The 25029-nt window shown below is 38.3% G+C and overlaps 2 protein-coding genes and 2 long non-coding RNA genes across 6 annotated transcripts; 2 read left to right on the forward strand and 2 right to left on the reverse strand.

The window, feature by feature from the left end:
* The first annotated feature begins 1580 nt into the window (after positions 1-1580).
* Positions 1581-24793, forward strand: LOC101743077 (zinc finger protein 431). The gene is made up of 15 exons (XM_004926827.5): positions 1581-1977; positions 4349-4513; positions 4850-5011; positions 9938-10186; positions 10957-11232; positions 14107-14296; positions 15457-15634; positions 17072-17265; positions 17702-17869; positions 18575-18729; positions 19226-19420; positions 21099-21164; positions 22775-22843; positions 23325-23408; positions 24191-24793. Exons 1-15 carry the CDS (start codon positions 1843-1845, stop codon positions 24302-24304), a joined length of 2400 nt encoding a protein of 799 aa, XP_004926884.2. The 5' UTR covers positions 1581-1842; the 3' UTR covers positions 24305-24793.
* LOC134200350 (uncharacterized) lies at positions 6233-7618 on the forward strand. Of its 3 annotated transcripts, none has more exons than XR_009975226.1 (3): positions 6233-6777; positions 6861-7108; positions 7208-7618. It is a non-coding gene; the product is annotated as an uncharacterized LOC134200350 (long non-coding RNA). The 3 variants fall into 3 exon arrangements; XR_009975227.1 differs by having other exon boundaries at positions 6234-6777; positions 7297-7618; XR_009975228.1 differs by having other exon boundaries at positions 6234-6777; positions 6861-7103; positions 7297-7618.
* LOC134200351 (uncharacterized) lies at positions 7616-9911 on the reverse strand. The gene is made up of 3 exons (XR_009975229.1): positions 8645-9911; positions 8251-8402; positions 7616-7893 (listed from the first exon to the last, which is right to left on the reverse strand). It is a non-coding gene; the product is annotated as an uncharacterized LOC134200351 (long non-coding RNA).
* Positions 12355-13514, reverse strand: LOC101742936 (dnaJ homolog subfamily B member 13). Its single transcript, XM_004926826.4, has one exon. It carries the CDS (start codon positions 13411-13413, stop codon positions 12403-12405), a length of 1011 nt encoding a protein of 336 aa, XP_004926883.1. The 5' UTR covers positions 13414-13514; the 3' UTR covers positions 12355-12402.
* Positions 24794-25029: the final 236 nt, after the last annotated feature.

A 25029-nucleotide genomic window follows, 5' to 3' on the forward strand; every position in this document is an offset into this window, starting at 1 on the left:
CTGGGTTTAAGTAGGTATTTTTGTAATTGCACCGAATTACTAATCATCCATCCGTATTACAGAGGGCTCTGGCATTGACTTTTTTTCTACCTGTTCTAGTACCTAATCTCAAGGGGTTATTTTAGATTCACTGAACTAGTAGGTGAGCTAACAGGGCTCAAACCTGACGTCGTTGCTAACACTAATTCTAGCAAGAGCAGTGCTTCTCATAATCTACTACCGGATCGGAAACGCGACCCACTGCGAAGATCCGGCGAGAAACTTAGTAGGCTGTGTCTATGGGGTTTTTTATTTTTTTTTATTGCTATGATGGATGGACGAGCTCACAGCCCGCCTGATGTTAAGTGGTTACTGGGGCCCATAGACATCCACAACGTAAATGCGCCACCCATCTTGAGATATAAGTTCTAAGGTCTCAAGTATAGTTACAACGGCTGCCCCACCCTTCAAACCGAAACGCATTATACCCGCGCGGACTCACAAGAGGTCCTACCACCAGTACAGTTAATTTACTCACTGAGCCCTTCGTCACAAGCGACGGGTTCGACGAGAACAATGACCGATCTGGTATGACGGGAAACATTAAAATGTGATTTTACACTTTTTCGTGATAATAGGTATTCGTTTTCGATTCAAATGTCAGAAAGCGGTTCTTTATAAAACTTTATTTTCCCACGTCTTTACGCTTGTATATAATTTCTTCAAGAGAAAGAAAGCATGAGATTGGCTTTTGTTTTGTCAATATTACGACGTTATCGGTAGCCAGTGCTTGGCTACTTTCCTGGTATTATTAATATCCAACCACTTACTACCAGGTGGATATGTTCGCCTATTTACGTCATAAATCATAAAAGATAAGCTATTGATTTTGTTCACTTTTCTGACATTAATTGAAAGAGTTAGATAGTTTCAGGGAGGTTGTCCTAATTAATTGGTGTTAGCCGAAATAATCAAGTTACTGAGTAATTATGTATTACTGGCATTAGCCGAGCGTTTTGTAGAGTTGCACCTACTCGTGCTTTTAAGTATTGAGTGTACAGATATGGATTTTAAATAAGAAAATCTACACAACGAAAAACAATATGTACTAAATCAGTATTGTTGATTTATTAGAAATTATCTATGTATGTAACTTTTCGAATACGATTTAAATATAAACTTAAATATGACTATCCTTTTCTAACAAATATTGAGATGTGAGACGCTAGGTGATTTAGTCTGATTTTCAATGAAATTAGAGTTAAACTAGGTATAATTTTATTTTTCAAATTTAAGTTACGTACAATTGTACGTAAACTTAAAACGATACAAATGAAATAAAAATTTGATTTGTTGTACTATCACAGAAGTTACTCAGGTAGTTCCTACGAACAAAAATAGATCTTATGACTATTTCGACTCCGACTACTAATTTATATTGTAAGCTCATACAAAGAATACCCATCCTTGTTTCAACTGAATAAGGATCACGTAGGTGCAGCAAAATAGGATTCTGTTTTCTCTAAGCGGATCGAACAGGGTCTATGTCTATCTCTCTTTTTCTTAACTAATATTCAATATCAACACAAGTTCTGTCTTGCTCACTCAAGTGTTTCATCATTCCACCCATATTGAATGTAGCTGTCTTTCTTTCTTTGTAATCCAGTTTCGCAACTGTGCAGTGTTGTGTTGTGAATTAAACATAAAATGTTCATGCTTTCACTGAAAATGGGCAGATTTTTCAATACTCAGTGCTTTTTGTGATATAGAAATAACGCCACGGCTATTTTCATTAAAATTATGACATCAATAATGTTGTAGTATAACAAGGACAAAAACAGCTCAAGCTGACTGCTGCCCAAAATGGCCACGTTCAATAAAACACAGAATTTAAATTTCGAAAAAATATGCCGTGCTTGTTTGCAGATAAAAAAGGATATGAGGCCTTTATTCGAGCAATTAACCGCCACAATGTTGATGGGGATATCAAAAATTCAGGTAAGGAAGACATAACTCAATTTGAAAATCAAAACATTTCTGTCTCACTTGCACTCGTGTTTCAGACGTATAGTTTCTGTCGCGCCATTCGTCCTTACATCGCGTCATCTTTGTTCAGAAGTCATTCGTGATGAACAATTTCGTAAACCCTGAAGCAACTGCTTCATTCTAGAAATGACGAAACGATTCTGTCCTCTTCTATTGTACGCACCATACGCAAAACGCATGAGATAACAGACTCGAATTTTGTGGAGGGCTGGTGACATCAATAGAAAGTAGAATTTCTATATTGTCATCCTTTATCTTCTAGTTTGAGAATGGATATTGGCGTTTGTTTACCTACTAATTTATCATACCTACTTTCCCAACTATATAAATGCCCTTGGATATACAATCACAAATAGGGACACAATCAAAATGAGTCGTACATACACACGCAAAAATTTCAAGGTCATGACAAAATATCAAGTTGTTAAAAAATAATAGCCTAGATAGCACGAATGAAGATAAGAGAGGGGTTTTATGTTGCGACTTTAAACGCATATCACGAAGCTTTTATGAGAAATTATTTGTATTAGGGTTCCGTGGTTAAGAGACGGAGAGCTTTTTTTTAAAGTCACGTTTAGTTTTGTTTGATTTACACCAGAGTAAATAAAAAAATGAATGAAGTACCTAAATATTGATTTACTCTCGTGAAACAAACTGAGTTGGCCTCCTAAGAACTCACAGTCACCGTCGACGTCCTAGACACGTCCTTACAGATCCATCAGATCCAATAACCGTTACATTAGACGACTTTAGCTCTAACACTAAGAGCAGGTTTAGGGACCCCGATAACCGTACGTGCTATCTAACCTAAACATCAGCCCGCTGAGTTTCTCGCCGGATCTTCACAGCAGGTCGCGATTCCAATCCGGTAGTAGATTCGTTCGCGAAGCAGCTGCTCTTGAGTTGTTCGGTCTCCTTTGGAGGCACTCGGGTAGCTGTTAGCAAATGCCACCCTTCCTGGCTGAGCCTTTGCTCGCCCACCTGCCGTGGTGAGACTAGAAAGGCCTCCGGGCCAACAGTAATCCCTCAAATATAAAAGAAATGAAGGTCGTGGTTTTGGGCTATCTTCTCGAAAATAATAATAATTGTACAACATATTCATATAAAATTCGTAATTTCCAACCAATTATTCATGTTAAAAGTGCGAATGCTGATAAGTGTCTCAAAGAAATGATAGAAGAAGATAGAAGTAGTTCACGTTTGACTTCCACGGTGAAGGAATAACATCGTGTAATGAAAATCATACCCGCAAAATTATAATTTGCGTAATTACTGGTGGTGGGACCTCTTGTGAATCCGGACGAGTAGGGACCATCACCCCGCTTATTTCTGCCGTGAAGCAGTAATGCGTTTCGGCTTGAAGGGTGGGGTAGCCGCTGTAACTATACTGAGACCTACGATGAGGCTAAAGAACAAATCCTCAATTGCAGAAATAAGTTCGGGTTGGTACCTATTAGTGTAGAGTAAGTAGTCGCAGCCTAAATGATAAAACGCTCCGTGTGCTTGTAGCTAGCGATGAAACTATGCCGGTGTTCGAAATCCGCAAGCAGGTGTCAATTTTCCTAAACGTACCTCATGTTCACGAATGACTTTAACGATAGAGGAATTTTCAATCGGCAAAAAATGGTTTTTACGTAATTACTGGTGGCAGGGCGGCTTGTGAGTAGTGAGGATAATCCGGGACAATAGCGGCATTGTCTGGGGCGGTTTGATGAGTTGTCGTACCGTGACGGTTGATATAGAGTCGTCGACTGTCGTCTAGACGACTCCGTAGGTCGGGTGTCCTTGTGGAGAGCTGCGTGTCTGGATATAGTGTTGACCGCGAAATCCACCCCTACTTTCTGTCTTGGACTTGAACTCGTGTGGTATTAAACCCAGGTGGGCCGCGCGCTCGTTCACTTTATATCACAACTCGCGGTCCTTGTATTTGTTAAGACCAAATAGCCGTAAAATATTAATTTTTACCAGCAGGAGTTGAACCCTTGCATAGTCAAATCTGGTGATACGAATAAACCAAAGCCTTCCTCATTATAAAACGAACATATCGTCGCTGTCAAACCAAAATCTGCCATGTGCAAAAAGTCCATTTTGAATTAACGAGTAAAAACATTTTCGTATAAAATTTTATATGAAGGTGAATTTTTAAGAACTATATCAAATGAAAGCTATAGACAAATATTAAAGCTATAGACGCATAACAGTTTTTTTATACGGTAGATAGGGCTGTGAACTATACGAAAAGGTCAAAAAGTAAAAAAACTCAAAAAGTGCACATAGCAGATTTTGGTTTGACAACGACGATATGATATATGTGACGTCACAGGTGGCGGTAGGTGACGGTCTTCCCCCGCAGCTGTGCTTGCAGTGCGTCCACCAGATATCCCGCTGTCACGCCTTCAAGGATTTGGTCGAGCGAAATGACGTCACTTTACGAGAACAATACGCCAGGCACCTGGCCGAAGAGGCCATTAAAAGGGAGAACGAAGAGGTAAGATAAATTTTACGATTTGCGTTTCTTAATGCTGTCGTAGTTTGAAGGGCCACGGTGGATTTTTTTTAACCTATTCGAGTACCTTTGAGGGGTTATGCTAGAACGAGTAGGTAAGCTCACGGGGCCCTGACGGAGTTGTTTAAAAATTACTTTTCTTGCGGGTAGCCATTCTAGAACATAGGTATGATATTTGATAGATGTCTGAAATCTCGCTTATGAAATTTTAAAGATAAGCTTGCTTAATGAACACGCTTCACACTGACGTGGCCTTTTAGCCATTATCAGATTATTTCTTGAAATATATGAAAAGTTTTAATGCTACTTTCTTCGCAGAAAGAGAAGCTCCTAACGATGACCGACCCTTCGTATATATCTCTAACGACGGACAACGATCCACTGACGAACCCAAATCAACTTTTGGAAGGGTTCTTCTCGACACCAGAACATCATAATTTAGAGGAGATAGTCACAACCGAAACCTTTGAAGTTGTAAAGGTAAGAGATCTCGCAGCATCTATATCCCGGAGAATCGATATCTTGAACTCACCGACTCTGTCTGTATGTATATGATATCTATATATTAATACGTGAAGCGAAAGCTTTGTATCCCTTTTTAAGAAAATTGCGCGGACGGAGGAGTATGATTTTTTCTACACTTATAGAGAATATAGAGAAGAAGTGCACAATGCTAATATATTTTTTAAATAATGTATAAAAGATACATAAAATCAATAAAGAAAACATTACACACACATGTATCATTACATGTATCTGACGCACACACGCATGTATACTATTTATTGTCAAACTTTTGTTCTTGACGTCTGTTGTCAAATTGAGAATAGAATATGGTTTGTCTTTGTTAATATTTTTTATAGTGTAGTCTTGGCGAAATTTGTGATTATAGAAGTATAAAATACAATCATAATAGTGTACAAACTTACAATTCCAATTAGTTATAGTCGAATTTCGACTACTGCGGGATCTCTAGTTGTTGTAAAGCGCTCTGGTTATGTGGATGCATCATTGACCCTTCGACTGTCATGTAGATCACATGTCGTCTTCTAGCATTAAAACTGTGTAATCTCAAAACTTACTAATTTTACAGGAATTTTAAAAGTTTAACATGTGATATTTTTAATATTAATCATCTTTTCAACGTTTTTATTTTTATTATTTACCAGTTTTACTAATTTATACCATATTCTAAGTATGTACACACGTAATTAGCCTTCATACCCGCAAATAACCAAGGGGAAACGGGGGTGACTGAAAATCAGCGCTGTTCGATTTATCAACCTCGAACAGCAATAGCTGAGCCACCTCCATTTGCCTTTTTCTCTTTTTTTTCTTTTCTTTTATTTGTTATTTTATTTTCTGTGATGTGAAAGGCAATAAATGATTTTTATTATTATTATTATATTTTTAATATTAATCATCTTTGCAACTTTTATTTTTTAGTTTTTACCAGTTACATTATCTGTCTTTTAAAGTAAAATAAAATTATGTATTAATTTTGTTAATAGTAGTCAAAACATAGGTAAACTAAAAAAAAACTAAAAGTAAACTACGCTGTTTTGACAGTATTTATGAGAAAAATACTGGTGATACCAAATGATTCCGCACATCAACTCAATTTCGAATATTTTTGGAAATTGTACACTTTTAATGCGAAAAGACGATGTGCTCGTTTACATATTACGTCCAGTTTTTCACTAACGGCCGTTTTCAATAACGTATCTGAGTTTTCGGATAGATAGCTATCTCCGAATATCAGCAAGAGCGTATCTGTCCTTAGTTTGCGTTTCACAATCACGGATAAGTGCTATCTCTCTTTAACCAACAGTAGATAGCTTCTTCCCTCCGATTTATCCGAGCCTCTTGATACGTTTCGTTCTACTACAAATACGAAACAACATCAGGATCAAGACTTATTTTATTTTATTCTAAATTATAACTATAATTTAACCAGCATATTGTAGACTATCATAAACACATTTGTTTATAACAAAAAGTAATAAAAACATATGTAGATTTTTTTAAATTGGACGTATTGCTATTTTTATCCTAGTCGAAATTATGAAACGAAACGTTTTGACAGTCCGTTTGCCAATAAGCAGTGATCAGTTTCTTTTGTTTGTTTTTCTATTGTTTACCTACTATATTAGATGATGACTTACCTCCAAAACGCTTTAAAACTTTCGTTTATAATTCTAAGTGTGTTTATAATTAAAGAGCTACAGTGAAATAAAATGAATTCTGTAAGTATCTATGAACTACATTGATAATAATAATTTTACTTTGAAAACTTTGAGTTCAAGTTTAGAAAATATATCTTTTTCAGTCAAGAAAGGCAGCACCCATGACAAAAGATGAGACGATGATTCTAGCAGAACTTGTGGCGGCGAAAAAACATTTCAATAATAAGGCAACAAATGCCACAAACAATAAATTGAAGGAGCAGGCTTGGCAAACCCTTGTAAATGATTTTAATTCGTCGATTCGTCGTTTCCCACGAACTCCATCGCAGCTTCGACTAAAATGGGAAAACTTAAAGAACGCTACGGCAACATAAGAAACAACCTTAGTAAGGTTAGTATAATTAGTTGATTGTTTGTCTCTAATAACACATTGAATGATTTTTTCTTCAGGTTGCCGTAGTATTTGAAATAATTATGCTCTTTGTTACAGGCTGGAAGTGGTAAGGATTGCAGATGAAATTTTGGATAAAGCATGCACATTGTTGTAGGTCACATATAATATTTTTAACACTTTTACAGCCAAGCGGAAACAAGATGGAAGAAAAGAAATGCAAGGCTAGCATAGGGACAATGCATTAGCAGAATATCTAATAGCAAAAAAGAGACTTGACTTGGAAAATAAAGAAAAGGAGATTGTTGTAGCAAAAGTTAAGTTAGATTTAGATAATTTAAAAAATTAAAAATTACTTAAAAGGAATATTAAATTTCATAAATTAAGTAGGCAATAATAATTTTATGTTAGATAGTTTTTTAAGTATATGTGCAAATTCTAAATTAAATATCTTGCATGTACTAACTACCATGTAATTATCATTTTGGAAAATAAAAAATAGTCAAATTATCTTTGGAGTTTATTTTATAAATTATCTTTGGAAGCAATTATTTATGAGTACATAGTTGTATTTCAGATGTAAGTTTTGAAAAATTGTTACGAACAATTATATTATTTTCCTGTAATGTATCTGCGACTGAAATTTCTGATTCTAATTCTTCTAAATTCATACTTCTGACGATATTATGCAGCATGGCAGCTATAATAACAGCTTGCATATTTTCTAGTTTTAATCTACTTTTCAATGATATACAGGGAGTCTTCTTTCACAAACACCAATGCATCTGAAAATTATACATTATTCGCTTAAATTATTTTACAATACAGTATAACAAGCTCTTAACTAAAAAAAAAGATTACCTCTCTATAGTATTTCTTGTTTTAATATGTGATTCATTTTAAATCGTTCCGATTGAGTATGTGGGTTAATTAATCACGTTAAAAGATAGGGTTGTGGGGGTTGTGGGGATAGCCTCTATCGGCAATTTCCAAGTCCACCTTGTTATCAATGTTCTCTTGATATGTAGATAATTTATTATAATAGTGTCATATTAAATTCATATAAACACCTAAATATATAATATAAATAAATAAAAATATAATAATAATAATATAAATAAGGTAATATAAATAAGAAATACCTTTTCAATCGGAATGGTTAATTATAGTTGTATCATGAGTAGACCCAGGCCATCAAGCAACAACATTTTGAAACATCAATGATGCATTGCACACAAATTACACATTCAAAATACTCTTTTTCTATTTCTAAATTCCTCTCCTATATTTGAATCTGTAACACAAATATAAAATGTAGAGGTATCAGTGTGTAATAAGAATGAAGGTAAATAGCCTACCAGGTTATTGTATTAGTATATGAATGTCATTTAGGGCACCATGGGAATCCAGCAGTATTATAGAATTCCTGTTGAGTGTGATTTTGTAACACAAAAAAAATTAGGTATAATTTTGCTATTGCTATAAACAAATATAAGTTGTAATAACGAGTACTTTTATGGTTAAAATTTATCTTACCTTTTTGACGTTACACTCAAATATGGTCTCATTAAATTAATCAATTCATTCACAACACCTTTGCTCAGAAATCTGTAGTCAAATTCGTAATTATTGATCTTCGCCATGTAATTCAGACGATCTTTATTTTCCTAACCATATGATATCGGCCTCACTATCACTATCTGCATCACAATCCATTATCATTTGAAATAATTCCATATCACTATCATCACTGCTACAATATGCCAATATGAAGAGAAACAATTATTAAATTATAGCGATTTACTTTCGAAAGATAAACATGTAACCGGCCGATTTTGACAGATAAGCGAATGCCCATACTAGAGATAGCGCCGCCTACCGGAGAGTTACTTAAAACTCATATTGAAACGGAAGTAAGCACGATTTGTATGAGCGTTCTATCTTTAGCAGGCTATCCGTCCTCCCGACGATGGATAGATAAATCCGATAGGAACTGCTGCCCATCGATAGGTTATTGGAACGTAAGTAAGGACAAAAATATAGATTTGTCTATCTTTAGTAACCGAAACTAGGGATAGATAGGTTATTGAAAACGGCCGTAAATCTTACACGTCATTACGGATCTTCCCGATCCACTAACGGTGCTTTTAGATACCTCAAGCACCGATCATCGTTCTCGTCGAACCCGTCGCTTGCGACGAAGGGCTCGACGAGTAAATTAACGCATAGACACAGCCTACTGAGTTTCTCGCCGGATCTTCTCAGTGGGTCGTGTTTCCGATCTGGTGGTAGATTCTGCGCGGCGCACAGAAGTAATTATGTTCACGATATAATCGAAATGCACATAATAACTTCAGTGCGCCACGTCGGGAACAGGTGACTTACATGACATTCAAAGGGTTAAAAAAAGATGTGTGGTGACGTAGGACACCGGATAAGAAATAAGATCCTTATTATAAAGATATTAATTTTAAGTTCTATTCGAGGAATAAAGAAAATAAAACTGGAGGTTTCGCAACAACCCACAGTCATGCATGCGGTATCGTGCGAACTTATTGTGGTGCACTTCATTTACGGTTGTTTGCATAAGAGTTAGTGTATTGCGCAAACGAACGCTCTGAGATCGTGGTCAATGAATGATAAAGAAATATGTTATTTTTTGTAAGTTATTACAAAGTTAAGTCGTAAACTGTGTGCAATACTAATAAAAATCTTACGTTACGGACGTTTTTTCCCGGTTAGGGTGCCCCTCCGCATCGTCCCATAAGGAACTTCGTTCGAACAAACCAAACCATTATGAAATATTAATAGTCTCTAAACTTGTTTAAGACTGATTCGGAGCCTCCGCCGCCGACGAAAGACGACAGCGGCTTGAACTCCGACGAGGAGAACTACCTTCAGATGGTGGTGTTCCAAGCGACTTCAACGGTCACGCCGGGCCGGCACGTCTGCAACCTCTGCCACAAGGAGTTCAAGCACTCGCGTTGGCTCAAACAGCACATGAGGTCGCACACGAACTGGATCCGCGCCAACTGCAAGAAGCCGCCCATGTGCACGATATGTGAGAGAACTTTTAAGGTATTCATTATTTTATATCTATACACATAAAAATTGCTATGTGAATGTCTAGGTCCAACTTCAAAAAAAGAGGTATTAGGTTTTTTTGACAAGGTGTGAAAGGCTATTATACTTTAAGCGATACTTGTCTTTGTAATTATAGCCCCTTTTTATAATTTGGTGTTAGGATCAACAATTCGATGTTTTAAATTGAACTTTAATTATGTTTATACCATTCAAATGACTGAAGAAGTTTTTTTTTTCATTATATTTTTTCCAAATTTTAAACATTAAATGGCTCTCCTGTAGAGTTTTAAAAATTTCGCGTAACCCAAATAAAATAGCCTTTCAAGATAACCACCCCTCGATATGTTTTATCATCTTGTTCAGACAAAACTACCTAGACCACAAATAATTTAAACAAAACATACCTATATTAATGAGAAGATTGATATCAATCCTGCCGTGTCCGTCGTTGGGTATGTGCTAAATGCGAAAATATTTAAACGAAAAATAATAATTTGGGAATGGAATTTTGTTAATGCTAAAGTTACAGCAAAATACAGTGTCAATATTCAGCATGTTTCTATGGGAAGCAGCCATCCGTATTGGTTTGAAGTGTAGGATAGTTGTTGTACTGTTGAAACTTCGCCTGTCTCAAGGTGGATGGTGGCGTCCACGTTGTGATGTCGACGGACCCATAACCATCTATCTAACACCGGGTCAACTACGCAACAGAAAAAAACATATTTTTTTTTATTTTTCACCCCCATCCTTCTGATTCTCATCAGGGTCCGGGGATGTTGAAAATGCACATGCGCACGCACGAGGAGCGCCCTCCCAAGCAGCCCACCTGCTCCGTCTGCCAGCGGACCTTCGCAACCAAAACCTTGCTGTACCGCCACCGGCAGACCCACTTCGAACCCAAAACCCACCAGTGCACGGTCTGCGAGAAGAGGTTCTACAGCGGGTACGCGCTCAGGTCGCACATGGCGCGCCACCGCGGCGAGAGGCCCTACGTCTGCTCCATGTGCAACAAGAGCTTCTACAATCCCACAGATTTGAAGGTAGGCCGCAATTTTGACAATTTTATTCGTTTGTATTCTGACACGTGCTCGTTTACATACTACGTCCAGTTAACGGTTTTTTTCCATCCATTAACGGTGCTTTTAGGTACTTCAAGCACCGGTCACCGTCCTCGCCGAACCCGTCGCTTGCGACGAAGGGCTCGATGAGTAAATTAACCCACAGACACAGCCCACTGAGTATCTCGCCAGGTCTTCTCAGTGGATCGCGTTTACGATTTGGTAGTAGATTCTGCGAAGCACGGCTCTTGCTAGGGTTCGTGTTAACAAAGTCGTCAGGTTTGACCCCCGTGAGCTTACCTACTAGTTAAGGTTACGCTGATATAGCCTCTCAAGGCCTCAGCTTAGGTAGGAGAAAAAAAGACAATTTTATTCGTTGTATTCGGCACGTGCTCGTTTACACACATCCAGTTTTTTAGTAAATAAATATTAAGATAATTAAAAATTATAAAGTACGTTTTAATATGTCGCTTCGTTAATAATAGTAAAACAAAATTTTATGAAAAAAGAAAATACGCTTCAGTGAAATAAATTTAGAATATTATTAGTGTAGTTGATTAAACTTGCCGTAGGATAATTCAAAAACGACTAGTCAGATCATGATTAAATTTAATTAAATGAGACCGCATGAGAAGCGTTAACGTTCAAATAGAGAAAATAATATCAGTAACATCGATTCGTCTAGACCAGTGGTCGGCAGTCTCAAGGATTCAAGAGTTGACTCTTGACTCCTTGAGACCTTGAGAGAAAACTCCTTCAGAGTCAACTCTTTACTCCTTGGCTATGATTTCGGCCTGACTTCAGCTACGGAATATTACTTAGTATCTTGCCTTGAAAGAGACGAGTAAACATTTTTGAAAGACAAACATTTTATATAAAAAAAAATTGGCTATTTGAATAAATTTCAATTGTGTGTTATCTTTAACCGGCTCTATTTGGTTGGTAACACGCATCTTATCCATCTCTTTCTTTTAAGTCTGGTAAAATATAATAGCGCCCTTCTCAGGAATATATCTGTAAATTTGATTAAACATTGTGAATATCGTTTACTTATTATAAAAAACGGACTCATATTTAAAAACAAACTTCAAGTCGCACACCAAGTAACGAACAAATGAGGGTTTTTAATATGCATTACGTATAATTGAAATATTAATCTGACTCAGTGGATAAAGTCCCACATTTCATTTTCATGAATTTTTTGTCCTCCATATGTTTAACTTTGAACGCTTCCCTGAAGGATCTCCTGGATTTATCCGATAAGTACTCTGGAAATTCGACGCGGAACCGTATGATGAGGTTGCCCTTCGCTTTATTAGGACAAGCCGGTATCGGTAGGCCTTCGTCTTCGACAATCTTTTCGTAAGTCGGACTTATGACGTCATTGACCTTGATCCTGACAGTTCTTCCGTCCAAAGTTTTCAGGGTGATCGTTACCCCGCACAGTGCTTCTTCTAAGGACACTGAATGTACGTAAAGCAGATCGCTGAGGCCGCTTCTAATGAATGTCTCGTGGGATCTGTCTTCGGTCACGAAAACGACGTCGGCTGGTATCCTAGTAGGACCCTGGTCGCCTTCCTCCTTAAACCGTATTTCTGTACACGGATACGTGCCCGGCATTATCGGTATGGACAAAACTTTCTCGCGCAGTTTCAATTCCGAGCAAGTTTCGTCCGTGAATACCAATCTCTGTACCTTCATCTTTTTAAGGCATCCTCTGTATATTTCCTCTAGAGAAAGGGCTAGGGGTCGAACGATTGCCTCGTCCTTTTCTTTGTATCCTTTGCCCAGAGGCGAATCGAACATCGGTGGAGGGTTTTCGTAGTAGTCTAGCAAATCTGCGTAGGGGTTTGTTGTACCGAAGAACTCGTGAAATGTCCTCAACGGCTCTCCGTGGTACGCGTACGGTTGGATATACTCCGTCGGGCCCGGCACGCCTCTCTTGAGACCTTCCTCGCCGTACTGGTCGTAGACAGCCCTGAGTTTATGGTCCACTAGGACTTCGTAAGCCTCCCCTATTAGGGCAAATATACGCTTCATATTCTCGTCGTTGTTGTAGTTTTCCGGATTGTATTTGAGCGCGAGGCGGCGGTAGGCCCGTTTTATTTCGTACTGATTGCACGAACGTTTCACTCCCAGTATTCCGTAGTAATCAAATCCCATTATTATATTTGTTGTGTTTTTATAAACATGCAAAAATGTAAATTTGAAATTGACGTCTTTGTTACATATCGCAAGTCTGGCATTTGATTTGGCAATTTGACATTATTTTGAACTGAAAGCTGTTTTTTTTTTTTGAAATTATTAATTTATGAAATTATTATTAAAGACTTAATAAATTTCATCGAATTACTTTTTTTTTAATTTTTTTTATTGCCCTTGTAGGCAGACGAGCATACGGCCCACCTGATAGTGAGTGGTTACCGTCGCCCATGGACTTCAACAATGCCAGGGGCAGAGCCAAGCCGCTGCCTACCGTTACCGTTTGTTGTATTACTAGCGTCCCGCCCCGGATTCGCTTAGGTAGTAGCTCACGCGATGTAAAGAATTTTAGTTATTTTTTTTTGGGTTACATTATTGAAGTTTTAGTAAGGATCCCTAATTTGTTTGAAAATATAATAAGTATAGGCTATGTCACCCGGGGATAGTGTAGCTTGCCAAAAGTGAAAGGATTTTTTAAATCGGTTCGGCAGTATCGGAGCCAATTCAATACAAACAAACAATCAAATCTTTCTTCTTTATAATATTAGTATAGATGGTGGAAGGGCTCATGTCTGTCCTAGCGTTTGGTTAGCGTAACGTCGAATTGGTCATCCACTATTTGATACTGATGTGCTTTATTTCAATGCTACTTAGGTACATTTTCGACTGCACACCGGCGAGAAGCCATTGAAATGTACGGAGTGCAATAGAACGTTCCGCCGCCACTCCACGCTGTGTCAGCACATGAAGAAGCACCGGGGCATCAGGAACCACGTGTGCAACGTGTGCAATAAGGCGTTCTATGAGGTCTCCAAGTTGAACGCTCATATGAGGGTGCACACAGGTAACTAAATAACTAGTGATACAATGTGTTGTGTGACTTATGCTCATTTGTCAAAACTTCTTCTTTGAAGAGTGGAAGAGGATTTAAAACTGTCCTTATGTTAATGGTCTATTTTAAAGCATTGTTGGGTGCACAGCTCAATTGGTGTTAAGTGGTTATCAAAGGAAGTTGAATTATATTGTTTAAGAGCGGGTAAGATCGGCAGGAGAAGGTGGCCTAAAATATGCCCTACCACAAGCACACACTTAATACCGTTGCACAATCAAGGGATTCAGAGATTTTGACTGGTCTCGGAATGAGTATTCTACTGAGGAATTCTACTGGTGGTAGGACCTCTTGTGAGTCCGTACGGGTAGGTACCACCACCCTGCCTATCTCTGCCGTGAAGCAGTAACGCGTTTCGGTTTGAAAGGTGGGGCAGTCGTTGTAACTGTACTGAGATCTTAGAACTCATATCTCAAGATGGGTGGTGGCATTTACGTCGTAGATGTACGGGTGTTTTACAGGATATTATCAAAATAACCCTTCTACTCATATCTGTTCATAAAATATTTATAACTACTGATACCATGCACCCCACGCTTTTTTTTACAATAAAATCATTTTTTCTTACACTATTTTTCATTCAAATTAATTAAAATTTATTTTCTATTTTTTAGTTGGATTTTCTATAATTTTATTTTATTTTTTTTATTGCTAGATCTGTGGACGAGCTCACAGCCCACCTGGTGTTAGGTGGTTACTGGAGCCCATAGACATCTACAACGTAAATGCGCCACACACCTTGAGATATAGTTCTAAGGTCTCAGTATAGTTACAACGGCTGCCCCACCCTTCAAACCGAAACGCATTACTGCGGAAATAGGCGGGGCGGTGGTAGCTACCTGTGCGGACTCACAAGAGGTCCTATCTCCAGTAATAAAAGCGTATTTTGTTAGTTTTTTTAATTATTATTTTTATTTTTTATTTATTTTTTAATATTAAATTGTCATGGTTCCTATTAAAGTATACCAAATTTCGAGTCGATCCGTCTTTTTAAAGATTCCGTTACAAACATACATACGTCTGAAGCTAATAAAAGCGTATTAAAAAAAGATACGGCCACATTGTGTCGGTACTGTTATCGGTACACAAACATAAACGACGCCCCCCGTGTGTAGGCGAGCGCCCCTACGAGTGCCAGTACTGCGGGCGGCGGTTCGCCCAGCAGTCGGCGCTCATCTATCACAACCGGATCCACACCGGGGAGAAGCCGTACAGCTGCAAGCTCTGCTCGGCCAAGTTCACCACCTCGTCCGCCAGGAACAACCACATGATCACGCACACAGGGCACAAGAAGTTAGCGATCATCTATACATATAAATGAAATTGGAGTGTCTGTTTGTAACATTGAAATAACCGCTTTTTACTACATGCATATGAATATATATAGTACGGTACATACACCAAAATAACATTTTTTACAATTTTTGTCTGTCTGTCTGTCTGTTTGTTCCGGCTAATCTCTGAAACGGCTGGACTGATTTTGACGAAACTTTCACTGATAGGTAGCTGATGATATGATGAGTAACTTAAGCTACATTTTTGAGACTAGCTTCGCCCCGCGGCCTCATCCGCGGTACGACAATAACCGCGGTTAACATCGCGGGACTCAGCTATCAATAATAAAATTTAATGTTTCCGAAGCGAAACGAGGGCGGGTCGCTAGTCTATACTAATATTATAAAGAGGAAAGATTTGTTTGTTTGTTTGTCTCGAATAGGCTCCGAAACTACTGAACCGATTTGAAAAATTCTTTCACTGTTTGGAAACTACATTATTCCCGAGTGACATAGGCTATAATATATTTAAAAAAAATTAGGGATCCTTACTAAAACTCCAATAATGTAACCCAAGGTGTAAAAAAATTCACTAAAATATTCTTTACATCGCGTGCGCTGCGAAAATTATTGACGATAGAATAAATACAGCGTAGCAGCGGTCGGGGAACTTTTTTAATTATTATCCCAAAATATTTTTCTGTAAGTTGATACTACCCTATGGCGAAGAACAAAAAAAATGAAATCGCTTCTTTTTAGCATCTTTCATATCGCCCACATAATAATTTTGAAAAGAAAACAATAACTAAAAATTGAATTTAAACATCATTTATTGAATTTATCAATGTAATATCTAGTAATACATAACGGTAATAACAGTAATATATGTAATATACAGTTGAGGACAAAAAATCGCCCCCACAGAAAATATAAGTACCTAAATGATAATTTCTTGTTATTTTATAATTCATATGATATTTTTCTTGTATTATTAGACGAAAAAACTAGTTAAAATTTTATATATATAGCCCCTATAAAAATAACTTTTTTTAATTTAAATGTTTTTTTTAGAGTTTGAAATTACAATGATTCAAAAGAAGTTTCACTTCAATATATCGACGCTTGAAAGGCAAATGTGACTAAGCGACAATGCGTGAACTTTACAGTAGATTATTTTAAAGTTGAAATACCTGAAAAAAAATTCTATTTTAACGAATCTAGCTGTAGGATTGAAATGATTTTAATAAACCTAGAAATATATATTTTTTGCACATCGAATATGGTTATTGCCTATCATTTATGTATAAAGCAGTTATTGTCGCTTAGTCACGTTTGCCTTTCAAGCGTCGATATACTTTTTACTCACAAAAGTTTCATTTTACCCAATTTGGGGGTAATTCACCCCGGTTCCCCGACCGCTGCAGTGTAGGCTGTGATATCGGGCCCACAACCGCAGGTACATCTGCAGCATCTGCTACAAGGGCTGCACCTCGAAGACGGAGCTTCGGGTGCACATCACGAAGCACACGGGGCAGAAGCTGTTTGAGTGCACGTACTGCTCGCAGCGGTTCAGTTCCGCTTCGTACCTGGCCGTGCACCGCCGGTACCACACCGGCGAGAAGAACCACCACTGTCAGATCTGCGGGAAGAGTCAGTATACGTTTATTTATTTATTCAACTTCACACACAAAGCTACAATGGCGGACTTAATGCCTTAGAACTTATATCTCAAGGTGGGTGGCGCATTTACGTTGTGGATGTCTATGGGCTCCAGTAACCACTTAACACCAGGTGGGCTGTGAGCTCGTCCACATGACTAAGCAATAGAAAAAAAGTACCTACGCACATCGTCTTTTATATATGTACCTAGATATTGACTTTTAGTTTTCACAAAGCAGTCATGTACGCCAGTTTGAAGGTCGCGATAACTGTTATGTCATATAATGAACTTAGATCTCATGTCTATGGGCTACAGTAACTACTGAATACCAGACGGGTTGGCAACACATGCAAACTGTTATTTTTATTATTATCGGTTAAGTAATTTTGTGTAGCAGAAGTGATATATATTGGAATGTAATTACAGGCTTCATTGAGGCAAGGTCGTACAAGAAACACATGAGTTCGCACGAGAACAAGGGCGAGTCGGAAGCGAACAACTCCGAGGCGGCCGCCGAGACCGCGCCCGCCGCGCACGAGCCCGCGCCCGCCGCCGCACCCGCCACCGCGCCCGCCGCCGACACGCAGGACGCAAGTACGTGAGCTCGGACAGTCGTACGCCAGTCAGTCTACAAAGGCAATAAGAAAAAAAAATGACCATAAATTTTTATTACAAACAAACGAAATTGAATTGCATAGTCAACCGATTTTTCCTTTTAATCCTTTATGAGATATTCAAATTTTTGAAGCGAAACTTCTTTAGGCGCGTTGAGAGCAAAATTTAACTCGCGACAGATTCGTTACGGCTAGAGAGAAAAGATACAAATAAGGAAAAGTGAGAGTGAGAAAATAGACAGAGCGTTTCGCAAACCACTCAACCGTGGGGAAAGGGAGCTAGGTCATTTCTCCTATACACAGCATTCCTTTTACAAGAGAAATTTGATTTAATAAGGACGAAAAATGAAGAAAATCACAATACTACACCACAAAAGAAGTTTCACTTCTTTCGCGTGCACCAAGTTGCACGCCCACCATTTTTTTCTTACTAAATGTCAACAACAAAGCAAAAGTGATAGAGTAAGAAAAAAATGAAATCTTGCTGACACTAGCTGAAATAATTATTCTATGAGATGCCCTGCATCGATATTTGTTGGGGTAGTTACAATAAAACTGAGACAACGACCTGATTTCGCGTCATTTTTTATTATTATATCTACTGCTTTAAATGTTGTATGTCTTTTGATTATTAATCGAATGACAAAAGTTTTTAATGTTAAAAATATGTTTTGTCGCACAACAGATCAGCTTCAGATGAGGGACACTATAACTATAGAAGTGCCGGCGATGACGTCACCGGCCGAGCCGCCGCCCCAGAAACGCTACAAGTGCGGCGTCTGCGTCAAGACCTACATGTACCTGCACAGCCTCAAGAAGCACATGATGACCCACGTACAGGTATTTATAGACATCGCAGTGGACACGATCCGGTGGTAGATTCTGGGAAGCTTGCTCTAGCTAGGGCTAATGTTAGTAACGTCACCAGGTTATAACCCTCATGAGAGAGAGAGAGAGAGACACACAGAGAGAGACAGAGAGAGAGAGAGAGAGAGACAGAGAGAGAGAGAGAGAGAGAGAGAGACAGAGAGAGAGAGAGAGAGAGAGACAGAGAGAGAGAGACAGAGAGAGAGAGAGAGAGAGACAGAGGGAGAGAGAGAGAGACCACCGCCCTGCCTATTTCTACCGTGAAGCAGTAATGCGTTTCGGTTTGAAGGGTGGGGAAGTCGTTGTAACTATACTGAGACTTTAGAACTTATATCTCAAGGTGGGCTGTGAGCTCGTCCATCTATTTAAGCAATGAAAAAAAAAAGAAAAAAATTGTTACCGGATATCCGTTTCATCTCCAGTCTTATAAGTTCTACACAATCAGTGATATTAATAATTTGGAATACAGCAACAATCACCGCCAACACAACAACAACAGCAACAACAACAACAGCAGCAACAACAACAACAACAACAGCAGCAACAACAACAGCAGGCGGTGCAGCAGGCGGCGGTTCCGCAGCAGCAGGTGCTGCAGGTGGGCGGCGTGCAGCAGCTGGCGGTGCCGATACACGCGCACCACGTGCAGCAGGGCATCGTGCAGGTCGACCCCCCCACTTAAATCTATATATATAAATGACATATCGAGGAGCATTGGTTCGAGCGAAAATTTTGTAACTTTACAGGAGAGGCAAAGTGTATGATTTGGAAGAAATATCATAACAGAAAATGGTAAACAGTCGACGTTGCCAATATGTCTTTACGGATCCTCTCGATCCACTAACGGTGCTTTTAGGCACCACAAGCACCGGTCGTCGTTCTCGTCGAAATCGTCGCTTGCGACGAAGGGCTCGACGAGTAAATTAACCCACAGACGCAGTCCACTGAGTTTCTCGCGGGATCTTCTCAGTGGGTCGCGTTTCCGATCCGGCGGTAGATTCTGCGAAGCACTACTCTTGCTAGGGTTCGTGTTAGCAACAACGTCAGGTTTGAGCCATGTGAGTTCACCTACTAGTTAAGGCTACGCTGAAGTGGTCACTCAAGACCGTCAGCTTAGGTAGGGGGAAAAAAGCGCAAGCTTTTTGCAGTAAGTCGACCAGTTGAGTAACTGGCGAGCGCCGATACCGCGTGTGCTTGTCCTTATACATTGTGGAGTAGCTTGCTCCCTCGCAGTCGGTATATACAAAGCCGAATCGATTGTCATTTCAACGTACAAATTAATTATTATTTTATGAAATCATTTAAATACATGCAACACATCTTTAGAGAGAGAGAGAGAATACACTTTATTGCACACCAAAACACAATTTACATTCAAAAAACAATCAAAAAAAGCAGATACATTTGTACAATAGGCGGTCTTATCGCTAAAAGCGATCTCTTCCAGACAACCGTTTAATTTATAGAAATTCTGGAAAATATAAAAAAATATAGCAGGTATGTTGCGGTGTACTATAGATAATACATTATAGAAAATATATACATCTTTATCCCTTCTTAATGTCGCTCTTTGAGTGTCATTTTTGTTTCATCGATTTTGACATCGCAGCGGTACTAATGAAGATCTTACATGATCAATTGCATCAAAAAGCGTGCCTTTTAATTATTATTTTTTTGAGCCAGCCTCTTCAGTAAATATAATTCTTTACATTCTGCGTACGAATACACTTACATCCAAGTGCGTGCGTACGAGTACACTGCACACACTCCACTGTCCCAACTGTTGTTGTTGTAGTCCTAGGGTACCCCGCTGGTACATATGACCATCACAAGTTGTCTCCACTTGACCCTGTCTTGTGCTTGCTCCTTGACATCACTCCAGGTCACGTCGGCAGTCCTCATCTGACTTCACGGTGTCACCAAGTGTGTACAGAGCGACCAGGTCTTCTCCTGCCAAGTGGTTGCCAGTCAAACACGATTGATGCTGCGTTGACTCCGCTGCGCCGTAGTATCCTATCCGACTTAATTTCCGATGGACAATGTCTTGTTGTCCCAACTAGACCATCAAATTAAACTACTTTTTTACTGTTGGTAGGACCTCTTGTGAGTCCGCGCGGGTAGGTACCACCACCCTACCTATTTCTGCCGTGAAGCAGTAACGCGTTTCGGCTTGAAGGGTGGGGCAGCCGTTATAACTATACTGAGATTTAGGTGTCACATTTACGTTGCAGATGTCTATGGGCTCCAGTAAGCACTTAACACCAGGTGGGCTGTGAGCTCGTTCACCCATCAAAGCAGTAAAAAAAAAATAACCGTTGAAATATATTTTTGTGTTCACACAGAACGGGCAACACTCATATCCGGTGATATCGACGGTGCAGTCGCTACAGCTACAACAGAGTCAACAGGTTATTATTTTATCTAGATCAGGATCATAAGTGCTCATAACGTTACCGTTAAACCCATGACGATACCAATGTGTAGTAGTCAGAGTGTAGTCAGTGGTGGTAGAGCGTATTGTGCACGGGTAGGTGCTGCTGTTGGAAGCGTGAGACAGACGTTATGGAATACAGTTGAGACGCCGACCTCATGCCTCGTGATGACTGTGGACTCCACCAGCCAGTACATACACCAGGAGGGTGGTGACCTCGTTCTAGTCGTCTAAGCAATAAATAAAAACAAGCAAAATTACATGTGCAAAATTAATGTGAAAAAAAAACATTTAAAAATAATATCAAACAGAAGCTTGCTTATGCTTATAGCATTGATTAATAGAGTCTATGAGTGAAATCATCAGTTATTATCAGGTGGGCCGTATGCTCATGTGCTTAAACGAAGGCAACAAAAAAATAGAATAATTGTGGTTTGTTATTTACCACCATATTAACTGGAAATTTGTATTCCGAAATAAATATGTTAATCACACTTATTTTAAAAAAACACTTCGATGCCTCCAATGAACACTACGCTAACTCCAAATTCGTAGATTTACAGGAGGAGCGTTTAAACGAAAAGAGTTGATAAAATCTTTATTATTGCAGATATATTTATGGTTTTTTTGTGTAACTACCTGATTTACTCTTGCTTCGAACCCCATCAATAATGATTAATTGTAATAATTTTAACATAATGAAGCGATTTGCGTGAAAAACGACAATTACAAAATTTTTAGTTAGAGTAGTGTTCATTGGAGGCTTCGACTTATAATGTTTTGGTAGTATACAGGATATATAATATCAAGCTAGGCAGGCACTAGGAGATGTTAAATATATTACACTAACGGCCCGCTCCGGCTTCGCTCGGGTCTTTAACAAAAATTTCAAAATAAAAAATTATAATACTCGTACACACACATTAACCCTTATATTTGCGTTAGGTTTTTAAAAATAAAATAAAAAAATATAAAGATGGTTTGAATATTATTATTATTTTAATGAATTTGTTATTTTCATTTAAATAACATATATTTTTACACCTAATAATTTTTTTACACCTTGGGTTACAGTACTGGAGTTTTAGTAATGATCGCTAATTAAAAAAAAAGAAGAGAATATAGCCTATGTCACTCGGGGATAGTGTAGCTTCCAAGCAGTGTAAGAATTTTTCATATCGGTTCAGCAATTTCGGAGCCTATTCAATACAAGCAAACAAACAAATCTTTCCTCTTTATACTATTAAATATAGATTCCGAAAATATTATTTTTAAGTTAAACATTAACACTAATCATACCGTAACGGCTCAAAGGACCCATTTTGAAGTTGTGCACATTATTGCTTTTGCACATTTGACTTCATGACTTTTTTCTTACCCGTTAATCTACTGTTATAATATTATGCTATTTCTTTTTGTTTTGTTTTGTTTATTTTGAGTAAAACTTGTTGTATACCGTTATCTACCCGCTATGGTAGAAATAGATACCAGTAAGTGTTGGTATGGTTGGTATGATTAGTGTTAAATCGTCGTGCGAGTGGTTGTCGACTGACAGTATATATAGCACGGTGATCACTTTTGTTCCAGCAACAGCCGCAGCAGCTGCAAGTGCAGACCATCCAGATCCATCCGTCGCATCAACCCATCCAGATACATGTACGTGTTGTTGATCTCAGAGATATGATGAGGCTTTTGTTGCGGTCAGATAGCTGCGACACTGTTGTCAGTGGGCCGTTCTTGATAAATAACCGTTTAATTGATTATTATGCATGAGAATGCACAAGGCGAGCTTATCGCAGTTTTCATGAATGCAGTATATTTTGTAATGAGGATGATCTACATTTTTTATTGCATTTTTGGGTGGACGAGCACACAGCCCACCTGGTGTTAAGCAGTTACTGGAGCCCATAGACATCTACAACGTAAATGCGCCACCCACCTTGAGATATACGTTCTAAGGTCTTAGTATAGTTACAACGGCTGCCCCACCCTTCAAACCGAAACGCCTTACTGCTTCACGGCAGAAACAGGCAGGGTGGTGGTACCCACCCGCGCGGACTCACAAGAGGTCCTACCACCAGTAAAAACCTCAAGCTTTTGAAACAACAATGTTTAAGAGACTCAAAATTTTGTTTAGGCGGTCGGCGTGCAACAAGTGCAACAACAACAGCTTCACGTCGCCACTTCTTCCTGTCAAACGATGCTCCCGAACATTCTACAGGTAAACAAACCTTAATAGGCACTTTGTTTAATTATTTCTCAAGTGAAACTCATTACGGGCAGACCATCGCCGATTATATGAGCCCACTCGTTACATAGTGATAGTGCTAAGACAGTGCCTTGGTGTGCAGACAATAACTCTGTGGGTCGCGTTTCCGATCCGGTGGTAGTTTCTGTGAAGCACTGCTCTTGCTAGGGTCAGTGTTAGCAACGTCCTCAGATTAGAGCCCCGTGAACTCATACTAGTACTCGGTCATAATAGTATGACCCCTCGAAGTCACTAGAATAGGTAGAAAAAAATAACTGTATTAAGTCTCATCACAACCATATGATTGTTTTAGGAATATAAAAAGGACATATGTTGATTTTTAATTAATTTTCCTAAGAAATTAAATATTTAATAGTCGATTATTTATATTGTCTAAAAACATATCAGGACACTTCAACGTGAAACAATTGGTCTAAATTTTAATTACTTCGTCCTACACTTTAGATTAGTTAGCAGTACAGAGATTTTTTTTATAGCTTATATGGTTGGACGAGCTCACAGCCCACCTGATATTAAGTGGTTACTGGAGCCCATAGACATCTACAACGTAAATGCGCCACCCACCTTGAAATATAAGTTCTAAGGTTTCAGTATAGTTACAACGGCTGCCCCACCCTTAAAACCGAAACGCAATACTGCTTCACGGCAGAAATAGGCCGGGCGGTGGTACCTACCCGTGCGGACTCACAAAAGGTCCCTCCACCAGTATCAGTATACTGTGATTGTATGAACAGCTCCAGCCGGGGACGGTGGCGGTGTCGGGCCTGGGCCAGCAGGAGATCAACGTGCCGCATCGCATCATACTGCAGCCTCAACCGGGACACCCTCACGTGTTCATACATCACTAATAATAAAATCGAATAATCGATTGAAATTTTGAGGTGATATTTTAATCGATTTTTATTCGTACTTTTCCTGTCAATTAAATATAGTCTGCGGTGCATACTTTATATAAGTAGCTTTATCAGAATTTGTTGTTGATTTTTATAGATCTGTAAATAAAATTAAATACTTATTATTATAATAATAATTGTAGGATTTTAAAAGCAATGAAAGTACATATGTTAAAGTACTGCTACCCATATTTGTTAGTTGTATTTATTTTTTTGTTTCTTAAATTTTATTTTCAAAGTCGATATTGTTGTATTATTATAATAATCAAACGTTTTCTTTTACAGTAGTAAATTATTTAATACCAGAATAATAATTAGGTTTTATATTGTAATAGTTTTCAGGAGGTGATAGCATATGACTTAGCTTTAGTGTTTCTTCTGTATATTTTATGTACAATTTTGATCATAGCTCTATTAGAAAAAAATAAACGAATTGTCAATTAACTTTCTTGTTTCAGTAAAACAACACAGTTATATTAAAATTATTATTATACTTTACAAATTAAGACAATGCTTAAAAATATTATCAATCAAATACACATTCCATTACATATAATTAAAAATAAAATTAACTTATGAGCGGTCCAGAGAAATTGGCAAAAACTTAAGAAAATAATATTACATTTGTTTCTTGTCAAAAGTTTATCAAAACGTCTTTTTTCATATTATTTATTAAAACA

The sequence above is a fragment of the Bombyx mori genome, chromosome 16, assembly GCF_030269925.1.
Source record: "Bombyx mori chromosome 16, ASM3026992v2".
NCBI lineage: Eukaryota > Metazoa > Arthropoda > Insecta > Lepidoptera > Bombycidae > Bombyx > Bombyx mori.

Excerpts from the sequence above, each read along its gene's own strand:
- LOC101742936 (XM_004926826.4), bottom strand. The coding sequence starts at position 13,413 with ATGGGATTTGATTACTACGGAATACTGGGAGTGAAACGTTCGTGCAAT.
- LOC101743077 (XM_004926827.5), top strand. The coding sequence starts at position 1,843 with ATGGCCACGTTCAATAAAACACAGAATTTAAATTTCGAAAAAATATGC. Across the intron at positions 15,635-17,071 it reads ACGCACACAGGGCACAAGAA|GTACATCTGCAGCATCTGCT; the intron begins GTTAGCGATCAT and ends CCACAACCGCAG. Across the intron at positions 17,266-17,701 it reads CTGTCAGATCTGCGGGAAGA|GCTTCATTGAGGCAAGGTCG; the intron begins GTCAGTATACGT and ends ATGTAATTACAG.